Source organism: Bos mutus, chromosome 8, assembly GCF_027580195.1.
Source record: "Bos mutus isolate GX-2022 chromosome 8, NWIPB_WYAK_1.1, whole genome shotgun sequence".
In the NCBI taxonomy this organism is placed as follows: domain Eukaryota; kingdom Metazoa; phylum Chordata; class Mammalia; order Artiodactyla; family Bovidae; genus Bos; species Bos mutus.
In genome coordinates, this window is record NC_091624.1 from 34,736,924 (window position 1) to 34,759,281 (window position 22,358).

The 22,358-nt window shown below is 38.3% G+C and overlaps 1 protein-coding gene across 7 annotated transcripts in view; it reads right to left on the bottom strand.

Annotated features, from left to right (window-relative positions):
- The window catches only part of NTRK2 (neurotrophic receptor tyrosine kinase 2), a 408,028-nt gene that overhangs the window by 335,073 nt on the left and 50,597 nt on the right, over positions 1–22,358 (bottom strand). For all 7 annotated transcript variants that reach the window (XM_070375397.1, XM_070375394.1, XM_070375396.1 and 4 more), the window contains exons 8-10: positions 5,236–5,372; positions 4,590–4,722; positions 1,871–2,176 (exon numbers count right to left, since the gene is read on the bottom strand). In XM_070375397.1, the coding sequence (XP_070231498.1) occupies positions 1,871–2,176; positions 4,590–4,722; positions 5,236–5,372 (576 nt within the window). The remainder of the gene's footprint in view (positions 1–1,870; positions 2,177–4,589; positions 4,723–5,235; positions 5,373–22,358) is intronic.

Below are 22,358 nucleotides of genomic sequence, written 5' to 3' on the forward strand. Positions count from 1 at the left end.
AATATTGGTACTGTACAGAAATGTTCAAAAGAAAGCACATAAAAATCCTATCTAAAATAGAAGCTTCTGGTTTTACACTGACAGAACAGTGCTCATATCAAAGCATACAAACCACTTCTAAAACTTTTAAATGCCAGACCTTCAACCTGGAATCAAGTTCACCTCCAACAGTTTCAGAAGCCAGTTGTTGGCGAAATTCACATAAATCCTTAAGTTTAGATGAGAATAATGTACTAACGTGACGTCAGTTTCTTAGTTTTGACAAAAGTAAGCAATGCAAGATGTTAGCAACAGGGAAATCAGGTGAGGGGTAGCTGTGAACTCTCGGTACCATCTCTGTAACTTTTCTGTAGATTTAAAATTATTCACAAATAAAATGTTCATTTAAAAACATACAAAAAACTGTTGTCCCAGAAGCAAAGATTCTGGATTTAACTATAAAGCTGTTATTCCCACAAATATGCAGGAGGAAAATGAACACAGTAATCTAGCGATTTACTACAGCGAATGTAGCCAAGCAACTAAACTCTCAATTAAGAGGAAGATTTAATGAAACAGACAACAACTGCCAGGGTGTCTGGGTAAGGCATCCAAACATAGCTTGTTTTATGTGCTCCTGAAAGGCTGTTTGTAAATCAAACTTATATAATTCAAATCCCATTTTGAGCACGCTCAGGAAGCTGGTGCATTTAAAAAGCTGCTGAATAAACACCAGGATAACAGGAAGATGGACTGTGTAACGAGAATTATTGCACTCTCATTTGGTGAAAGTGGCTTGGCAGCTATCACCTTTGTCCACGGGGCTGTCCTGGAAGCCATACTAGTACCTGCTGCCCAATCAGCCCCTGCCCCACTGGCCTCCAAGTCTCTATTTTCCCTTCTCTCTGCAAGGCTGGCTTTGTGTGGCTTTGATTAATTCAGAGCTGTTATGGTGAGGAATTCTAATCATGAACAGGTCCCAGTAGCCAAACACATGGCTTAGCCTCCACAATGGTATCAGGTATTTGGGCAATACGATCAAGCAAATAAGAATACTTTCACTGAACAAGAGTGTCTGGAGAAAGTAAACGCATGATATTGTCCCTGCTGTTACTGGGGCTCCCACTGAAATTCTTCTGCTGACCATGGACTGGACTCCCAGCACCAGCCATCCTTTTCCCAATTCAAACCATTGGTCAGATGGGAACTAGTACCACTCTTAGGAAAATAATTCAGGGTTCTATCAGCAGATGCCTTAACTCAGTCAGCCCAGGTAAGCAAAACATTCCACAATGTTGGTTTCTCTGCCACAGATGAGGGAGCAGGATTCTGAATCCCAAATGGTTAAAACATATCTCAAACAGCGCATGAGCCGACCAAATTCAGTTCACCTGCTCACAGATTTGCCTGTATTTTGTCACTGTGGGTACAAAATCTCATATAACACTTGAGAGAAAAATAATGTGTGTGTTCTCAGAATATTGTTCAAATTATTCATCCCTATCACCTCCATGGGAGGAGTATGAGGCCCTGCCCTTGGACCTATGACTTGCTTTGGCCAATGGCATATAAGTTGAAGAAACTCTGTGCCAATCCCAAAAGGAAGCCTTATAAAGCCTTGCATTATTATTTTTTTTTTTTGCTGTCCTGTTGTACTTTGTATTTATCCTAAGAAGTAGATCTCCTGTGTAGCTTCTATTTCTGCACCCTGCACCCCAGAAAAAACACACATGCAACAAAATTTCCCTAGCTGATCTACAGGCCCATGAGCAAGATGAAATGTTTGCTTCAAGCCACTGGGTTTGGGAGTGGTTTATTGTATTCATGATGTTGTCAATAGTTGAGTGATACACACTAGTCCTCTCCAGATGCAAAAACATCAGGTACTCACCATCATCGATTCCAGGCCAGCCCATGAAGTGAGCAGAAATCTGTTTCTCATCCTTCCCATATTCATTCTTGGCTACTAACTTGTAGTCCCCATTGTTCATATGAGTGGGGTTATCCAGCTGGAGGCAGCCGTGGTACTCCGTATGATTGGTAACATGGATTTTAGTACAGATGTATTTGGACTCATTCAAAATTGCCCCGTTATAGAACCACTGAAGCGCTGGCTTGGGATTGCCTTTCACAGTGAATGGAATGCACCAGTGGTGGTCTGAGGTTGGAGATTCGAGAAATGTGATAGTTGGAGCAACTAAATTGAAAAAGAGAGAGTTAATAGCATCAGAAAGCTCAGAATTCTCCCCATCTCCAAATCTCTGTGTCATAGACAGGGGGGGTCTTACTCAACCATTGTTTGGTTTAAGAAAACGTATGACCCGCAACTCTGGAATCCATCAATATTTTGTATCATCATCAAGTTTGATTTAACTTTTACAGAGAGCTTCAGAAAGAATCCTTTCCCTGCTCTGCCTAAGATCCACGCATCATAGGCATCTTTACACCTATTCAGTGTGAGAATCAACTCCAAACAGATCCCAGTGATTTCTGACAGTGGAAAGGGCTCATTTGAAGTTGACTTTGGTTTCTAACACATATGCCTTGATATTATGGAGATTAATCACCAAAACATTGAGGACCACTATTCTTACAGGGCTTCGCTAAATAATACAATGACAAAAATGACTTTGGAAATCTTGCTTGAAGCCTGGATCTCACATAAATTTTCCAAAAGAAATAAAACTGGTCAATGCAAAGAATGTTACTCCTGATGTTGACTGATTATTATAAAGTCTGATAAATTAATATATTTTTCACTGTCAATAGTAAATGCTCTTTAAAAGCATCACTTTTCATTACAGTATAGTCCATTTTTTCTAGAATTTCAGATGCATCAAAGTTTTGATCCTTTAAATGTCTGAGGTCCTATCTAAACCTGAAAAACAAACTAGAGATTATTTTTAAATTAAATATAAAGCACTTTATTCTTAAGGGAAACAAACATTATCAGGTAGCATCTTTAAACAGAGTACTTATCCTAAGTGAAGACACTTAAAATCCCTCTTAAGTGGGATTCATGTGGTCCATTTTCATGTGGTCTGACTTTGATAAGTATAAAACTGAGGACAGGAAAAGACCTTTGAGACCTAATAGTATCATTTTTTCAGATGAAAAAACCCAAGTGCTATGAGGTTAAGTGACTTGGCCAAGGTTACTGAGTGAGGAAAATCTGAACCAGGCATCCAGAACTCCTAATGCACTTCCCTTCGTGCATCACTTCCTGGTTGTACATGTTCATCACACAAAGTGGGGAAATCATAGCCTGGCAACAAAGACATCTGAATGGGTCACTGCAAAGGATCTCTCAGTTGTTAATATTCCCTATCACTTATTTCTCATTATCTAAACCTTGATAGACTAGACCAGCTCTCCAGACCAGGGAGTCTACATAGATATTAACCTAAACTGAAAAACATTTGAATTGGAGTGCCCTTATTTGTAGGTCTGTGTGACAAACACAAGGATCACAATAGGGGAGGGACAATACTTACCTTCCTCCCACCAGCCCAGGTCCCCATATGCCCAGGCCCCACTTCTTCCTGCCACCACACTCTAATGTGCTTTTTGTGAGGTGTTGATTTAAGGACATAAAGTTGGAAGCTTGGTTGTACATGTTTGGGGATGACACTGACTTCAAGATTGGTCAAAATCATGAGAAATGATCAGTCCCGGGCCTTCTGGGCATCGGGGTAGTATTGACACTGGCAAAAGGTTGGTGATTTCAATCCTTCACTCCAACAGTCACATAAGGAATGTGTGTTATGAGTGAATGCTAATCAGTGTACCAACACCTGTGTCCACGTGTGTATAATGCACATTCATACTTGTGCACACTCGTGTTTTTCTCAGCCAAATCCTAATTCAGAGTAAAACCTCATTAATTTATACCATGGCAGCTCAGAATTTGCAATGATGTGAAGAGTATGTATTTTTTTACTGAATATGTACATCATTCACATTGAATGAAACAATCTGGAATATTAAGATATACATTGCATTGTTTACAATACTGGAAAACAATGTACATATACTAAAGAAACATTAATATCCTTTATCTTCAGAAGACAGAAACTCAAAGCAATTATAATAATAGAAGTTTTTTGCAGGTAATAATAATTTTCAGCCATTTTAGTAGTATTCCTTCCACTTCCCACAGAAGCTTGATGTCAAACTAATGAGGTTTATTTTTTGTATCAACAATATATTGAATATGAACAGCCAGCCCAATACTTTAGGTATCACAACTTTAAAGGTTCATATTGCTTTTAGAGAGAACAAAATTTAGAAACTAGTTTATCAAAATTTAAACTACAAGTTATTAACAAAAGGAAGATAACCAGCTCAAAATATGTTCTATCAAGAAAAGACAAGATAAGGCACAAAAGGATAAGTTTAAGATCGAAAAAGAAGCTTAAAGACAACACATGAACAAGAGAGATTAGCAGAAATAGAAGGAATGGAAGGAGCTGGTAGCATTTGTTAATTAAGGACGCAGAAAACACTGCATATACTTTTTTAACGCACAAAGCAGCAGAGGTCCCCAACCACAAATGCGGGTGTGTCCACGATCTTTTCTATTAAAAACACACGTTGATCTGATTACGTACAATGTACAGTGAGGTTGACAGAATCTTGATCTTCTCCTACAAGATTTTCTGCCACACAAGAGATTTGCTTTCCACTGTCATCAGATGAAATGTTAGTTATCCTTAAGGAGCCCTGTGTGTGGCTTGTTTCATTCTACAAATGAATTAACAGACAAAAATAATCTTGATTAGAACTGAACCCAATAGTGAGAAGATTTGGCATTTCTTCCCCTAACTAGAGAAAATCATCTGTAACATTAGAAAAAAAATTCCAGTCTAATCAAGCTCAATAAAAGGGGCAACTCAGACGTTATTCTCTTATCTCCAGACTTTAATTATAAACGTGTGAAGCTGATTTAATCCTTGAATTCCTACTTACCTTCCTCGAAGGGAAAAAACCACAGTGAGAGTCACTCACCTTGCTCATGATGAAACAAAAAGCTTACTAGAGACCTATAGACTTCCAATCTATGAAGCATACATAACTAAAATACAATCTGCCTTAGTCTTTGTTTAGTAAGAATAGACAGAAAGTAAATACACAACAGAACTCATTGTAAACCTCTCTCTGTGGCCCTATAAAATATTAAATGATCATCACTAGGTTAATACAATCTCAAGTTCTGAGATATTCTCATCTCTACAAACATACAAACACAAGACTTACCATATGCTTGGAAACCAGATTACCGACATCCCAGTACAAATTCGGAACTGGGTCACCTGCAACAGTACAAGATAATGTGATAGACTTTCCCTCCTCCACGGTGAGGTTAGGTGCAGCCAAATTTGCTGATGGCAAACCTGTGGAGCAAGGAAAGTAAAGGAAGACATATACACATAGTTAGGTGCATTATCAAAATAACAGCAACAAGTTGAAAACTCTCTCTGCTTTAAAAATCAATCATTATTTGCTTTCTGAGACTGACTTATGTTGATCTGAAAAAATGCCAAATTGATAAGCTTTACAGATTTGATGAGAGCCAAAAGATGTGCAAAGAGATTTGAAAACAAATTTTGCATGTGTCTCAAAAACACCACTGCAGAATAATCTTTTATTTAAAAAAAAAAACCCACTAGTTTGTAGAACTACATCTTCTGGTTCTTATTCTGTTTTACAGTTATCAATCCAGTTGTTTGCACACAGTCATTTATTTGTAGAACATCTTATTTTTCCCTCAGTTTTCTCTCTTTCATTTTTTTACAGTCAAGGACAAAAGGGTGGGAGGTATCTACAATTTTTGCATAAACCCATTTTTTTCCATTAAATAACTCACAAATCTAACCCACTACCAGAACTAGATTTTTAAAGAGATAAACTATGATCTTGAAATATAAGTTTAAAAAACAGACCAAGATTTTGAAACAGTCCAATTATGGAAGTTGGTTTCAAAGCATTTTTCAAAGATAATTAATAAATTTGAACCATACAGCATTAGAATGTTTCAAAGCTATATAAATCATAGTTAAATATTACAGGTGTACTTGGTCACCTTATTTATGACATGATGAAAAAAGTTGTATAGATCATTATCCCAGTGAAAAGCTCTTTTTTGGAAAAACCCTGAGAAAGTATCTGTTACCAGATGAAATTCTGATGCTTATAAACATTCTTTAATATTTCAAGACAGCTTCATTTTTGTACTTTTATATTTCCTAAGTCAGCTTTTCTTATTAATGGTATCACTTCATTAAACTATTATACCATTTGGGTGTTTATACTGCTCTTATTCATAGTATTTTTAACATGAAGGTGGGTCTCAGAATACATCAGGTCTTGCCAGTCAAGCAAGCCCCTCGCTTGGTATCAGAAACTCACCTTAGGACTGCATTCATCCTAACAGCTCTGTCCCATGGAACTATAACACATCATTAAACTCAGGAGGACCCACAGGTCAGAAAAGGCAATTCGTCTTCAACAGCCATGAAATTTCAATTAGCCTGCCCACCTAAGGGTTTCTGACCTGCCACCTTCACAATATTATGCACAAATCCTTCTCTTAAGACACAGTCCTTACTGACAACACTGTTAGTATTTATTCCTGAAACCAGACTACAGCAAGATTTACATAGTATACGTCTCATGGTATTCCCACAATTGGTAGAGGACTTCCCAACAAGATCTGGCTTTCAGTGGCTGGTGTGACATCTTCAGAACCCCTCCTTCTTGTCAGCCTTTAATAGAGAGCAATGTTGTATCTTTCACAAGGTTCCAAACAGTCCCCTAATATACTGAATTTATATCGAGCAATGAAACATATACAAGTGATCAAGAGTCAGTGCAGTTGACTGGAATGAACACTGGGTCAGGAGTCAGAAGCCCTAGACCCTAAACCTGGCCCATACTATGTGCATCGGGTGAATCATTTCTCCTCTCTCAATGTGATTTATTCTATATTAAATACACTGTTCAATCAGAAGACCTAGCTAGGATTTTTCCAGCTCTAGAATTTGGTGACAACTTTCATGACAATTAAGCTTCCCAATGTAAGAGGCTTGTCATGGCAAGATATTAATATAAGGAATGGGTTTATTTTTTAAAAATCTTGAAGCCGGTGGTATGATCCAGGTGACTTTTTCCAGATATGCATTTCTTTAAAAAAAAAAAAAAACATAGCCACATAGTTTGAAAAGTCTATAATTCTACAAAAAGTGTTTAAAAAAAATATTCAAACTCTCTCCCAGATCAGGAATAAGACAGTGATGCCCACTTTTGCCACTTTTATTCTACATAGAATTGGAAGTCCTAGCCACAGGAATCAGACAAAAATACATAAATTAAAGATATCTAAATTGAAAAGGAAAAGTAAAACTGTCACTGTTTGAAGACAACATGAAAATCCTAAAGACACCACCAAAATAATACTAGAACTCATCAATTAATTTAGTAAAGTTGCAGGATACAAACTTAATATACAGAAATCTATTGCATTTCCAGACATTAACAATAAACTATCTGAAGAAGAAACTAGGAAAAAAATCCATTTACAATTGCATCAAAAAGAACAAAATACCTAAAAATAAATCTAAGAAGGTGAAATACCTGTACCTGGAAAACTTTAAGACACTGATGAAAGAAATTAAAAACAACACAAACAGGTGGAAAGCTATATGGTGCTCATGGATTTGAAGAATTAATATTGTTAAAATGACCATACTACCCAAGGTAATTTATAGATTCAGTGCAATTACTATCAAAATACAAATGGCAATTTTCACAAAACTTGTATGGAAACACAAAGGACCCCAAATAGCTAAAACTATCTTGAGAAAAAAGAACAAAGCTGGAAGTATCATGCTCCCTGATTTCAAACTATATGATAAAGTTACAACAATCAAGAGTATGATGTCTGTTTATCACTCATTCGTGTCTCTTTGTGACCCCATGGACTGTATAGCCCACCAGGCTTCTCTGTTCATGGAATTCTCCAGGCAAGAATATTAGAGTGGTTGCCATTCTCTTCTCCAGGGGATCTTCCCAACTCAGGGATCAAACCTGGGTCTCCTGTGTAGCAGGCAGATTCTTTACCATCTGAGCCACCAGGGAAGCCCAAAGAGTATGATACTGGCACAAAAACAGACACATTGATCAATGAAACTGAAGAGAGAACCTGGAAATGAATCTGTACTTACATGAACAGTTACTATTCTACAAAGGAAGCAAGAATATATAATGCAGTAAAGATAGCCTCTTCAAAAAATGGTATGAGGAAAACTGAACAGCTACAGTCAAAAGAATCAAAGCTAGACTACTTACTTATACCATGAACAAAAAGAAATTCAAAATGAATTAAAGATTTAAATGTAGGACCTAAAACCATAAACCTCCAGAAGAAAACACAGGCAGTATATACTCTTTGATACTGGTCTTAGAAATTTTTTTTTTTAAATAAAGGGGGAAAAAGAAAAATAAATGTAACTTTGCTGTTGTTGCTATTTAGTTGGTAAGTCATGCCTGATTCTTAGCAACCCCATGGGCTGTAGCCTGCCAGGATCCTCACTCTATGAGATTTCCCAGGCAAGAATACTGGAGTGGGTTGCCAGTTCCTTCTCCAGGGGATCTTCTCGACCCAGGGATCAAACGCATGTCTTCTGCATTGGAAGGTGGATTCTTTACCACTGAGCCACCAGAAAAGCTCAAATTTAACTACAACAAAGTAAAAAAGATTTTTCAAAGCAAAGGAAACTATCAACAAAATGAAAAGTTTCCCTTTGAACAGATAAATATTTGCAAACTATATATCTGATAAAGGATTAGTATCTAAAGTATACAAAGAACTCATGTAACTCAACATAAAAAAGAACCATTTAAAAAATGGGCAGAGGATCTAAATAGACATTTTTCCAAAGAACTACAGATGTCCAACGGGCACATGAAAAGTGGTTCAACATCACTAATCAACAGGGTATAAATCAAAACCACAATGAGATAACACCTCACATTATTCAGAACAGCTACTACCAAAAAGACAACAAATGACAGATGTTGGCAAAGAATGGAGAAAAGGGAATTCTCATGCACTATTGGTGGAAATTCAAATTGGTGCAGCCATCATAGAAAACTGTGTGGAGATTCCTTGAAATTTTTAAAAAATAGAACTATCATATAATCCAGCAATTTCACTTCTGGGTAATTAATCCAAAGAAAACAAAAACACTAATCATAAAACATGTCTGCACTCTTATGTCCATTTCAGCATTGTTTTTACAATAGCCAACCTAAGTGTTCATCAGTGGATGAAGATTAAGATGTGCTATACAAATACAATGGAATGCTACCCCTATAAAGAATGAAATCTTGCCATTTGTGACAACATGGATGGACTTAGTATTATGCTAAGTGAAATAAATCAGACATAGAAACACAAATACTGTACAATGTCACTTATAGGTGGAATCTAAAAACCAAAGCAAATTAAACAAACATAAAATAGGATATAGGAAACAATCAGATAGTGGCCAGTGGAGAATGGGGTAGGAGAGGAAAGAAATAGGTGAGGGAAATTAAGAGGTATAAATTTCCAGTTGCAAAGTACCAACAGGTTTGAAATGTACAAAAAGGACAGTGTAGGCAATATAGTCAATAATTATGTAATATCTTTGTATGGTAACATATTATAACTAAGGCTGAGCATGGTAATCATTTGAAATGTATAGAATATTGAATCACTATGCTGTGTATCTGAAACTTAATAGAGTATTGTAGGCTATTTATACCTGAAAAACACACCAAAAAAGCAAACTTATAGAAAAAAAGATCAGATTTGTGGTTACTAGGTGCTGGGGGTAGGTGGAAGGAGGGGAGATTGAATAAAGTAGTCAAACGGTACAGATTTGCAGTTACAAGTAACTACTAGAGATATAATTTACAACACAAGGAAAAACTGTTTCCATTTCTTCAATTTTGTATCTATATGAGATAATGGATTTTCACTAAACTTACTGTTAAAATCATTTCATGATGTATTTAAATCAAATTGTGCTGTACACCTTAAACTTATACAGTGCTGTCTGTCAATCATATCTTAATAAAACTGAGGGAAAACATAACAACTACACACACAGGGGGGAAAAAGAAAATATTCAAACTACCATGTGAAAAATAGTACCCATGTGGCACTATTTCCTGCTCCCCAGAAGCACTCATTTCATCTCTTTTAACTTCCTTTTGGGTATTGATCTCTGTATCACTAAATACTGTGCTTATATTGCTGCTTCCCGGTTTTTCTGTTTTAACATAATCTACTGGCCTCTCACCATGGAAGATGAGAACTCGGCTCATGTTCATACAGAAAGGCAGCTCTCCTACATGCCCGTACTACATTCACATCACTCTGTGTTCATATCTTACCATATGCTATGAAGTTTTGTTGTCTGAATGTAAACATGAAGTTTACTATAAGTTTATAAACCTTACTGATAGCTGAAACACTGTAATAGTTATATTTTATCAAATTTAAGATTGCATTAACTATAGGATGCAGTACTGTGATAAGAACCACTAAGAAAGGGAAAAAAACTATGTCAATTCAACTATGATGTAATGCCTTCTCACCACTTAGATTTGCATTTAGTGGTTAGACTTACTGGGTAACCCATCTGTTTTAAACCTTTCTTTCCTGTATCCTGTCTTTTTTTATCTGCTCTATTTATGGGGAAATTTCCTCAGATTTACCTTGCAAGCTTTCTTTTGATATTTTCATTTCTGTCATACTTTTAGTTTCCAAGGCTTGTTGTTGTTCCTGAATGGTCTGCTATTATTAACACTCTTGTGTTTATTTCATGGAAGCAAGATCTCTTCTAATCCCTAATATCTATGAGACATTAATGATAATTTCTTATCAATTTTTCTTCTGTCTAAATCAACTTTGTTTCTTGCAACTTTTTCTTTCTTTGGATGTTTTGTATTTGTCTTTAATATAAGCTTTTCTCAAACAGTTTGTGATCTTTGGCTGTTCTTTAATCTTTAAGAATGGGGCACTAGAATCATTACATATTATTAACTGCCAGTATCATTGCAGAGTTTCACTATTATCGGCCTCTTTAATGGATACCACCTAGTGTCAATATCCTTAAATCCTTCTCTGGATGGTATTATAGGTCAGATTATGCAGATAATTCTCTTCCAGTGTCCTGTTCAGAAGGGGAAGAAAACTAGAAATACAGGTTTCTCTGGCTTCCCTGGTAGTTCTACGGGTAAAGAATCCACCTGCAATGAAGGAGATCCCAGTTTGATTCCTGGGGCGGGAAGATCCCCTGGAGAACGGATAGGCTATCCAAAACTCCAGTATTCTTGGGCTTCCCTGGTGGCTCAGACAGTAAATAATCTGCCCAAAATGCGGGAGACCTGTATTCCATCCCTGGGTTGGGAAGATCCTCTGGAGGAGGAGATGGTAACATACTCCAGTACATTGCCTGGAGAATCCGCATGGACAGAGGAACCTGGGTTCGCAAAGAGCCGGACATGACTGAGCGACTAAGCACTGGCTATTTAAAAACAGAACTTTCCTATGAAACCTTTTGAAAGCCGAAATGACATAAAGCAAAGAAGCAGTAACCTTAGCACACCTGCTAACAAATGCACAGAATAAATCAAGATAAAGCATAGATTCTCACAGACACAGCTCAAAACTATGGTGGCTTGATGAGATGCTGAGTGTAGTTCCCAGGAAGGAGCTTGGTGGTGCCACTCCCACTGCTCAGGGTGCCCCCTGCCTCTTAACAGCTCCATGCAAAACAAATGCTGAATGCCATTTTTGCTCCTCACCTTGTTTTGTACAAGCAAAAATCCTCTTCAGATTTCTTTCAGAAGAGCAAAGTGGTATAAAGCAAACAGGTGTATGTAAACCCATCATTCTATGACTCTCACAGCCTCAACTCTACTTGGAGTTCCTCATGATCTTTGTTTTATCCTCTTTAGAAAATAAACTTCTAGTTCATATACACCTGGGATGTACGGGGCAAAAATCTTTCAACCACTCTCCTGTACACTGAACTCTCACTTCCTGAGCCTGGTAGAAGTTCTGCAATATAAACCATGCTCTCCTCTTGACTTTCCCCATTGCTAACTTGGTAACCAGTATTTTCAGCCTCAGTCAGTCACTACTTATCCATCTACTTCCCAGTTTGCAACTGCAAAACCACAAATGTTTGTTGACTTCTCTCCCATTTTCTTGTATTTATAGATTAATCTGCTGAGTCTGGAAAAACCACAGAGCCAGGGCTTGCCATGGTGCTTGTTCTTGAGGTCTGAGCTCCTCACTAGCTGGCTCCATCAACAGACACCTTTCCTGGAACCTCAAACATAAAACAGTGGTGTGAATCTCCTACATTTTACAAATGTATCTAACAGTGTGGAAATTTCAAGCACAAAAGAGGTTAAAATAGAGATTCTCAGCAGAGAATGCTATGCCATAATCTTAATTTCCCCTGTAAAATCTACCATTTTTTTTTTTTTCCTTCAAGCCTAAATTTACATGATTAACAGTTCTAAAAATGTTTGCTTAATTACAGTACTAGCTGTAATGTTTATTGTGCATTCACTGTACTAGGAAGTCTTATCTAGTACTTTATATTTTTGTTAATTTAATTCTTACAACCAAACTTGAAGTATTTGTTCTCATTCAACTAATAAAGAATGTGAGTTTTGGAAAAGTCAAATACCTCTTCCAAAGTTGCCTAAGTACCCGGGATTTGAACTCAAAGATGAAGGTGTTCACCATATAACACACTATCTTCCCAGACTGCATATATCCATTTTAGCACAGACTATAAATACCAATACATATCCATAATCTGGAAATTTGGTTCATTTAAAAAATACTTATGCATCTATTTATGAGGAAGAGTGAATCTCCTTTATTTACAGAGAAATTGTATCACCCTGTCATAGCAGTTTCCAAAGGAATCTGTGAAAAATTGGCCAAGTCTAGATCTTTTAAATGTAAAGTCTTCCACAAATGAGTAAGCATCTGACTCACGTTAATTCTACAGCATTAATATGCTGGCCAAAGACTCAATAATGGAAAAAACAATCTGTACTTGAAATATCACTTGAGGTTTAATTAGCACAATAAAAATGAATTGGGAAGCATGAATAGCCAAGGCAGGATAAACCGTTTGCCAGGCACTACTTCCTGGCTTAATAAGATTTGAAATCAGCACAAGTACAGAGCAAAGCTCAGCAATGCCTCCAAGAGCCTCCAGCACTACGGTAATGGGATCCTGATTTAAGTTTCAGGATCTTTACACTCTGAGAAACCTCACTAGAGATAAGAGATGACCAGCTGCCTGGACATAAGAGACACCTCTGAGGCCTAGAAGAGCCCAGTAAAGGAGGCAGCTCATCAATGTATTGGTTAAGGCCCTGACAAACAGATGTCAGTTAGAATCAAACTCACTCATTAGCTGTTTATTTATAATACTTGGTAAGCTTTCAGTTCTTCATGTAGAAATAGGGATACTGAAGACATCTACTTTCTAGAGCTTTTAGGATGGCTAATAAGATACTATGGAAAATATTCCAGATAATGTCTAGTGCATATAAAGCCCTTAATAAGTATTAGCTATTACTGTTATTACTGGAGAGGTGGCAAGAATACACAGAAAAACTATACAAAAAAGATCTTCACTACCCAGATAATCACGATAGTGTGATCACTCACCTACAGCCAGACATCCTGGAATGTGAAGTCAAGTGGGCCTTAGGAAGCATCACTATGAACAAAGCTAGTGGAGGTGATGGAATTCCAGTTGAGCTATTTCAAATCCTGAAAGATGATGCTGTGAAAGTGCTGCATTCAATATGCCAACAAATTTGGAAAACTCAGCAGTGGTCACAGGACTGGAAAAGGTCAATTTTCATTCCAATCCCAAAGAAAGGCAATGCCAAAGCATGCTCAAACTACCACACAATTGCACTCTTCTCACACACTGGCAAAATATTACTCAAAATTCTCCAAGCCAGGCTTCAACAGTATGTGAACCATGAACTTCCAGATGTTTAAGCTGGATTTAAAAAAGGCAGAGGAACCAGAGATCAAATTGCCAACATCTGTTGGATCATTGAAAAAGCAAGAGAGTTCCAGAAAAACATCTGCTTCTGCTTTATTGACTATGCCAAAGCCGTTGACTGTGTGGATCACAACGAACTGGAAAATTCTGAAAGAGATGGGAATACCAGACCACCTGACCTATCTCCTGAGAAATCTGTATGCAGGTCAAGAAGCAACAGTTAGAACTGGATGTGGAACAACAGAATGGTTCCAAATAAGGAAAGGAGTACATCAAGGCTGTATACTGTCACCCTGCTTATTTAACTTATATGCAGAGTACATCATGAGAAATGCTGGACACGATGAAGCACAAGCTGGAATTAAGATTGCCAAGAGAAATATCAATAAACTCAGATATGCAGATGACACCACCCTTATGGCAGAAAGTGAAGAAGAACAAAAGAGTCTCTTGATGAAAGTGAAAGAGGAAAGTGAAAGAGTTGGCTTAAAACTCAGCATTCAGAAAACTCAGATCATGGCATCTGGTCCCATCACATCAAAGCAAATAGATGTGGAAATAATGGAAACAGTGAGAGACTTTACCTTTTTGGGCTCCAAAATCACTGCAGATGGTGACTGAAGCCATGAAATTAAAAGATGCTTGCTCCTTGGAAGGAAAGTTACGACAAACCTAGACATCTTATCAAAAAGTAGAGACATTACTTTGCCAACAAAGGTCCATCTAGTCAAAGGTATGGTTTTTCAGTAGTCATGTATGGATGTGAGAGTTGGACTATAAAGAAAGCTGAGCACCAAAGAATTGATGTTTTTGAACTGTGGTGTTGGAGAAGATTCATGAGAGTCCCTTGGACTGCAAAGATATCCAACCAGTCCATCCTAAAGGAAATCAGTCCTGAATATTCACTGGAAAGACTGATATTGAAGCTGAAACTCCAATACTTTGGCCACCTGATGCAAAGAATTGACTCATTTGAAAAGGCCCTGATTCTGGGAAAGATTGAAGGCAGGAGGAGAAGGGGATGACACAGAATGGGATGGTTGGATGGTATCACTGACTCAATGGGCATGAGTTTGGGTAAACTCCAGGAGCTGATGATGGACAGGGAGGCCTGGCGTGCTGCAATCCATGGGGTCGCAGAGTCAGACACAACTGAGCGGCTGAACTGAACTGATTTACTCTTCTTGGGCTTCCCCAAAGGCTCAGTGGATAAGAAACCTGTCTGTAATGTGGAAAACATAGATGTGGGTTTGATTCCTGGGTCGGGAAGATCCCCGGGAGGAGAAAACAGCAATCCACTCCAGTATTTTCCAGAAAAATCTCATGAACAGAGGAGCCTGGGCTATAATCCGAAGAGTCACAGAGTCAGACAGGACTAAGCGACTAAGCAAGCAAGCAAGATTACTGTTATTACCAACATTAATATGAATATTTAGCTTTAATTGGTACATCTGAATTTAAACATGTGCATATCTTACATTTTGTCAAATTTCTTCAAATGAAAATAACAAAGCCATAGCATGATATCACAAAGAAATGAAATGTACTCAAACAATCATGGAAACTATAAGATCAATGGAAGTTAAACGGTTCTTTTAGAGTAGGATTTCTTAGCTTTTAATATACTAATGTGCATAGTGAACATCAGAGTTATAGAATTTTCTATAGTTTTTTACTTCTTTAATCTTGATGTTTTTTTTTTTTCATACACAGAGCATCTCAAGAACTTAGATGTTGCACAGAATGTAGGGTGGGGAAACTTTGGTGGGCTAGATGATACTCAAGCTAGTTCGGAGAAGGAAACGGCAACCCACTCCAGTATTCATGCCTGGAAAATCCCATGGACCGAGGAGCCTGGTGGGCTACAATCCATGGGGTCGCAAAGAGTCAGACACGACTGAGCGACTTCTGTGTTTTTAAAGCTCAAAGGGATATGGGTCACTGAAAAGGATATAAACCAGGGCAGAATTTCTTAAAGAAGTAACAGATTAGTTAGTTACAACATCAAGATAAATGGAATTGAAACAGAGATGCTACCAAGAGAGTTGGGCAGTACTGCTTAAATAATGCTCAAGAGTTTCTATTCTTAAATTGTTTCCTCTTGAGAGAAGATGAGCAGCCCTGGACCCACTCAGCTTTGCCTTTTCTGTTCCCCGCTTTGGTTGTGTGTTGTCACTTTCAGAATTGCACTTTTTTCACCTTGTCATAGTAGCTGCCAAAGTGTGTTTTTATAAACATGGGGTTCTAGAGTGCTGGCTTCCTGGGGCAGAGGAAAGAAATGTGTGTTGTACAAAATCAGTAAGTTCATATGTTTAATAAAATAGTTCTATTATTGAAAAAAAAAAGAATAAATAGTTGTACAAGCAAAAATCCAAGACCCATGTCTAAACCCTTGCTACTCAAAGTATAGTGTATGGAACAAGGTGTTTGTTATAATGTAGACTCTCAGATCCCAACTCATACCTGTTGGAAAGGAAGCAAGTTTCGCGGGGGAGCTGCATTGCATGGCAGGCAGGATTTAAGTTTCCTGACCAGGGATTGGACCCATGCCCCCTGCAATGGAAGCATGGAGTCCTCACCCCTGGACCACCAGGGAAGTCCCAAGAAGCATTTTTTTTTTTTTTTAACAAGAACTGCTGGTGATTCACGTGCACATTAAAGCAGCTTGGGAAGCACAGATCTAAAGAGAGTCAGCCTTTTCACTGAAGAGCTGATGATTTTCTGCTGAGGTCTGCTGGCTGGTATATCCTTTCCAGCCACATCCAGGTCAACAGCCATCGACACTGCTTCATATACTGGTGCACACTTCTTAAAAGTTGATGATATTGACTAGATCACTAATTCAAAGTATGTGCATTCTCAATTCCTAATAATTGAGGAAAACTAACTTCTAAACTTTTTGAAATATCAACTCAACTTTGCAATAAATGAGATGGGTCAAGTTTGGGTTTTAATTTCAATATCCATCTGCAGGTCTGGATTATGTTCTTTTCCACCTCATTTTAGTGAGCCTGAGCTCTGTTCATTTCTTATTAGATCATCACTCCCTGGGTATACAAATATTCAAGTAAATTATGATTTTTGTCTGCTTTCTGTCTTCTCTCCACTCACTTTCTATCTTCTTGGCGTATCTTCCTATTTTTGTGTCCCCTAAACATATATATATCACTGCCAGGAATGAAGCCAAAATGAGCCTGACCTATTTAGAAGTGGCTGCTTTACACCTGGTTGCAAAAATGACAGAAAATTAGCAAAGTGACTTTCCAAGCTCAAATGGGAAGCTGTGTTTCTAGGCTTGTGTGAGCTGTCATGACAGTGACAGCAACCACAAAACTTCTAAAAACAAAAATCTGAACAGCTGCTGACAGCTTAGAAAAAACAGCTTTATTTGCCTTCTAAGAAGATAAAGAAAAGCAATGGTCCACTGTGTGGCTTGCTGTATTTTAGTGGATAAAAACCAGTCTCTAATAAAAGGAAGGAAAGCAGTAAACTAGACTTTGTAAATGTTTTTCAGAAAAAAAAAAATCAACCTAGCTAAGATGCTAGGGAAATAAAGTTGTTTACCAATCTAAATTATACGTGGAGTATTAATATAGCATTTCATCTTCTGTGAATGCTAACAAATATGAATTACTATCAACCTGTTTTCCTGGTTTAAAACAAAAAAAGGAGTATATACATATATGCTAAAGAAATATGCATATTATAAATTATAGTGGAAACAAAAGTAAACAAAAAACAAATCATTAACATCAGTTTACCTCAAGGAAACAGGCCTCTCTTCCTGGACACCTGTGACCCAACCTTTCACAACATAGATAATATTTTGTTGATGTATCATAGGGAGGCTCTACACTAAAAGTCCAAAGGTTGGTAAAGTGAAAAACTGAAATTACCATTATACATAATGAAAAAAATCAAAGGCAAACCTAATTTCAATCCATGGGACTATTAAGGATGTCAGCAACAGTTAGAACTGAACATGGAACAACAGACTGGTTCCAAATAGAAAAAGGAGTTCATCAAGGCTGTATATTGTCACCCTGTTTATTTAACTTATATGCAGAGTACATCATGAGAAACGCTGGACTGGAAGAAACACAAATGAATCAAGATTGCCGGGAGAAATATCAATAACCTCAGATATGCAGATGACACCACCCTTATGGCAGAAAGTGAACAGGAACTCAAAAGCCTCTTGATGAAAGTGAAAGTGGAAAGTGAAAAGGTCAGCTTAAAGCTCAACATTCAGAAAACAAAGATCATGGCATCCAGTCCCACCACTTCATGGGAAATAGATGGGGAAACAGTAGAAACAGTGTCAGACTTTATTTTTCTGGGCTCCAAAATCACTGCAGATGGTGACTGCAGCCATGAAATTAAAAGACGCTTACTCCTTGGAAGGAAAGTTATAACCAACCTAGATAGCATGTTCAAAAGCAGAGACATTACTTTGCCAACAAAGGTCCGTCTAGTCAAGGCTATGGTTTTTCCTGTGGTCATGTATGGATGTGAGAGCTGGACTGTGAAGAAGGCTGAGCACTGAAGAATTGACACTTTTGAACTGTGGTGTTGGAGAAGACTCTTGAGAGTCCCTGGGACTGCAAGGAGATCCAACCAGTCCATTCTGAAGGAGATCAGCCCTGGGTGTTCTTTGGAAGGAATGATGCTAAAGCTGAAACTCCAGTACTTTGGGCACCTCATGCGAAGAGTTGACTCACTGGAAAAGACTCTGATGCTGGGAGGGATTGGGGGCAGGAGGAGAAGGGGACGACAGAGGATGAGATGGCTGGATGGCATCACTGACTCGATGGACGTGAGTCTCAGTGAACTCTGAGAGTTGATGATGGACAGGGAGGCCTGGCGTGCTGCGATTCATGGGGTCGCAAAGAGTTGGACACGACTGAGCGACTGATCTGATCTGATCTGATATAATAACTGCACAGACATTCAACCTTCAACTGGAATTATCAGCTTTTATTCACTATGGTTATTTAACATATATGCAGAGTACGTCATGTGAAATATCAGGCTAGATGAAGCAGAAGCTGGAATCAAGACTGCCAGGAGAAATGTCAATAGCCTCAGATATGCAAATGACACCACCCTTATGGCATAAAGTGAAGAGGAACTAAAGAGCCTATTGATGAAGGTGAAAGAGGAGAGTGAAAAAGCTGGCTGAAAACTCAACATGCAAAAAACGAAGATCATGGCATCCAGCCCATCACTTCGTGGCAAATAGGTGAGAAAAAATGAAAACAGTGACAGACTTTTACTTTCTTGCACTCCAAAATCACTGCAGATGGTGACTGCGGCCATGAAATTACAAGATGCTTGCTCCTTGGAAGAAAAGCTATGACCAACCTAGACAGCATATTAAAAAGCAGAGATATTACATTGCCGACAAAGGTCTATATAGTCAAAGCTATGGTTTTTCCAGTAGTCATGTATGGATGTGAAAGATGAACCATAAAGAAGGCTGAGCACCAAAGAATTGATGCTTTTGAACTGTAATGTTGAAGAAGACTCTTGAGAGTCCCTTGGACTGCAAGGAGATCAAACCAGTCAATCCTAAAGAAAACCAGTCCTGAATATTCATTGGAAGAACTGATGCTGAAGCTGGAGCTCCAATACTTTGGTCACCTGATGCAAAGAGCTGACTCATTAGAAAAGACCCTGATGCTGGGAAAGATTGAAGGCAGGAGGAGAAGGGGACGACAGAGGATGAGATGGTTGGATGGCATCACTAACTCGATGGACATAAGTTTGAGCAAGCTCCAGGAGTTGGTGATGGACAAGGAAGCCTGGTATACTGCAGTCCATGTGGTCACAAAGTGTCGGACATGACTGAGCGAGTGAACAACAATTCACTGTGGGGCCAGCATGTTCTATGGTAACTAGTTACTAGTAAAACAGATTGAGGGATTTGACCCAAAAGAAAACTGCCTTTTAAATACATTTGTTGCCTGCTCAGAACCAAGCATTTCATCCACTAGTAACACCTCCTAAAGACACTCTCTTCCAGAAATTTAGATCATAATTACAGTACAAAAAAATTAAAGTACAAAGTACACTGTTTTGTAAGAATTCCATCCAACCAGGGGAAAAGACCAAAAGGTTTGTACGGCAAAACTAATCACTAAAGATCAACCAAATGCATAGGAACTAAGTACAAGAATTTAGAATATATACTGTTATAAATAATGTCATTGAAAAACACTAAAAGAAGTAGTGGGAACACTTCTATGTGGAGTAATAAATCAGCACAGTCTGGAAAAAGAACCATTCTTCACTAGCACTTGTGTGATTCAGTTTCTGTCTTCAGAACTACTGCTCATAATACCCCCTTTTTTCTGATTAATGTGGAAATTTTACATGAATATGTTTTGTTGCCTTGTAATTAATAGTTTTCCTAAGGTTAAAAGGGACTTGGTGGAGAAACAGACCACAACATGTTTCACAGCATGAATAAATTTACAGTAATTCACGGCAGGAGGGGCTGTTAGAAAAATATTGTGAGACATTTCAACTGTGCTGTGAATGGGAATGGGAACTGTGCAGTTCAACTTCCCAGCCTTGCCTACTGAGCTCATTCAATCACTAAGGGCAGAGGAGAAAGAAGAAAGGATATTCTTTCAAAATGCAAAAATGACAAACATTTCAATGGGAACTGCAAAGTGCTAAAATATGAAACAATTTGGCTGGAAAAATATAAATGTTTAACTCATCTCTACTTAACTGACATATCTTGGACATTATATAAAATATCTAGTCCAATCTGATCATTAATATAATGCAGTTCATGCATTTATTAATTGATCAATTCAGAAAACATTAATCAAGTGACTGTTATGTTCAAGGGATACATCAGGCACCATGGAGGATGTGTTTTTGCTTATTAAGTGGAGCGAATTTGGGGACTTACCTGGTGGTCCAGTGGTTGAGAGTGTGCCTGCCAAGGCAGGGACACAGGTCCAATCCCTGGTCCGGGAACTAAGATCCCGCATTCTGCAGGGCAACTAAGCCCATTCACTGCTAAGCCAGAGTTCTAGGGCCCATGAACCACAACTAACGAAGTCCGTGCACCTAGAGCTTGTGCTTTGCAACAAGAGAAGCTACCACCATGAGAAGCCCATGAACTGCAACGCGGAGTAGCCCTCGCTGGCAACAACTACAGAAAAAGCCCTCATGCAGCAACAAGGACCCAGCACAACCAAAAATAAATTAATAAATATTTTTAAAATGTAGAGAATTTGTTCATCATATAATGCTTACACAGTTCAGTTCAGTCCAGTCGCTCAGTCATGTCCGACTCTTTGCAACCCCATGAACCACAGCACGCCAGGCCTCCCTGTCCATCACCAACTCCCCGAGCTTGCCCAAATTCATGTCCATTGAGCCGGTGATGCCATCTAACCAACTCATCCTCTGTCATCCCCTTCGCCTCCTGCCCTCAATCTTTACTAGCATCAGGGTCTTTTCCAATGTGTCAGCTCTTCGCATCAGGTGGCCAAAGTATTGGAGTTTCAGCTTCAACATCAGTCTTTCCAATGAACACCCAGGACTGATCTCCTTTAGGATGGACTAGTTGGATCTCTTTGCAGTCCAAAGGTCTCTCAAGAGTCTTCTCCAACACCACAGTTCAAAAGCATCAATTCTTCTGTGCTCAGCTTCCTTTAAAGTCCAACTCTCACATCCATACAAGACCACTGGAAAAACCATAGCCTTGACTAGACGGACCTTTGTTGACAAAGCAATGTCTCTGTTTTTAAATATGCTGTCTAGGTTGGTCATAACTTTCCTTCCAAGGAGCAAGCGTCTTTTAATTTCATGGCTGCAGTCACCATCTGCAATGATTTTGGAGCCCCCCAAAATAAAGTCAGCCACTGTTTCCACTGTTTCCCCATCTATTTGCCATGAAGTGATGGGACCGGCTGCCATGATCTTAGTTTTCTGAATATTGAGCTTTAAGCCAACTTTTTACTCTCCTCAATGCTTACATAACGCAATACTAAAAGGGGAAGTTTTTAAAGAAAGCCCACCTTACAAAGAAATTAAATCCCAATAGCTCTTTTTTATTGAAATTAAAGTATTACCAGTTGCAAACCAAATGCAATGGCCATAGTTACTAGCAAATTTTTGGGTTTACAATGATGAAATACATAAGTCCATACTCCTGTGAGTTACTCTTAGAGTTAGCTAACAAGTTTCATTAAAAAAAAAAAGTGGCAATAAGATAAACTCCATCCATTGTGTTTAATCTGTGACTTAAACACA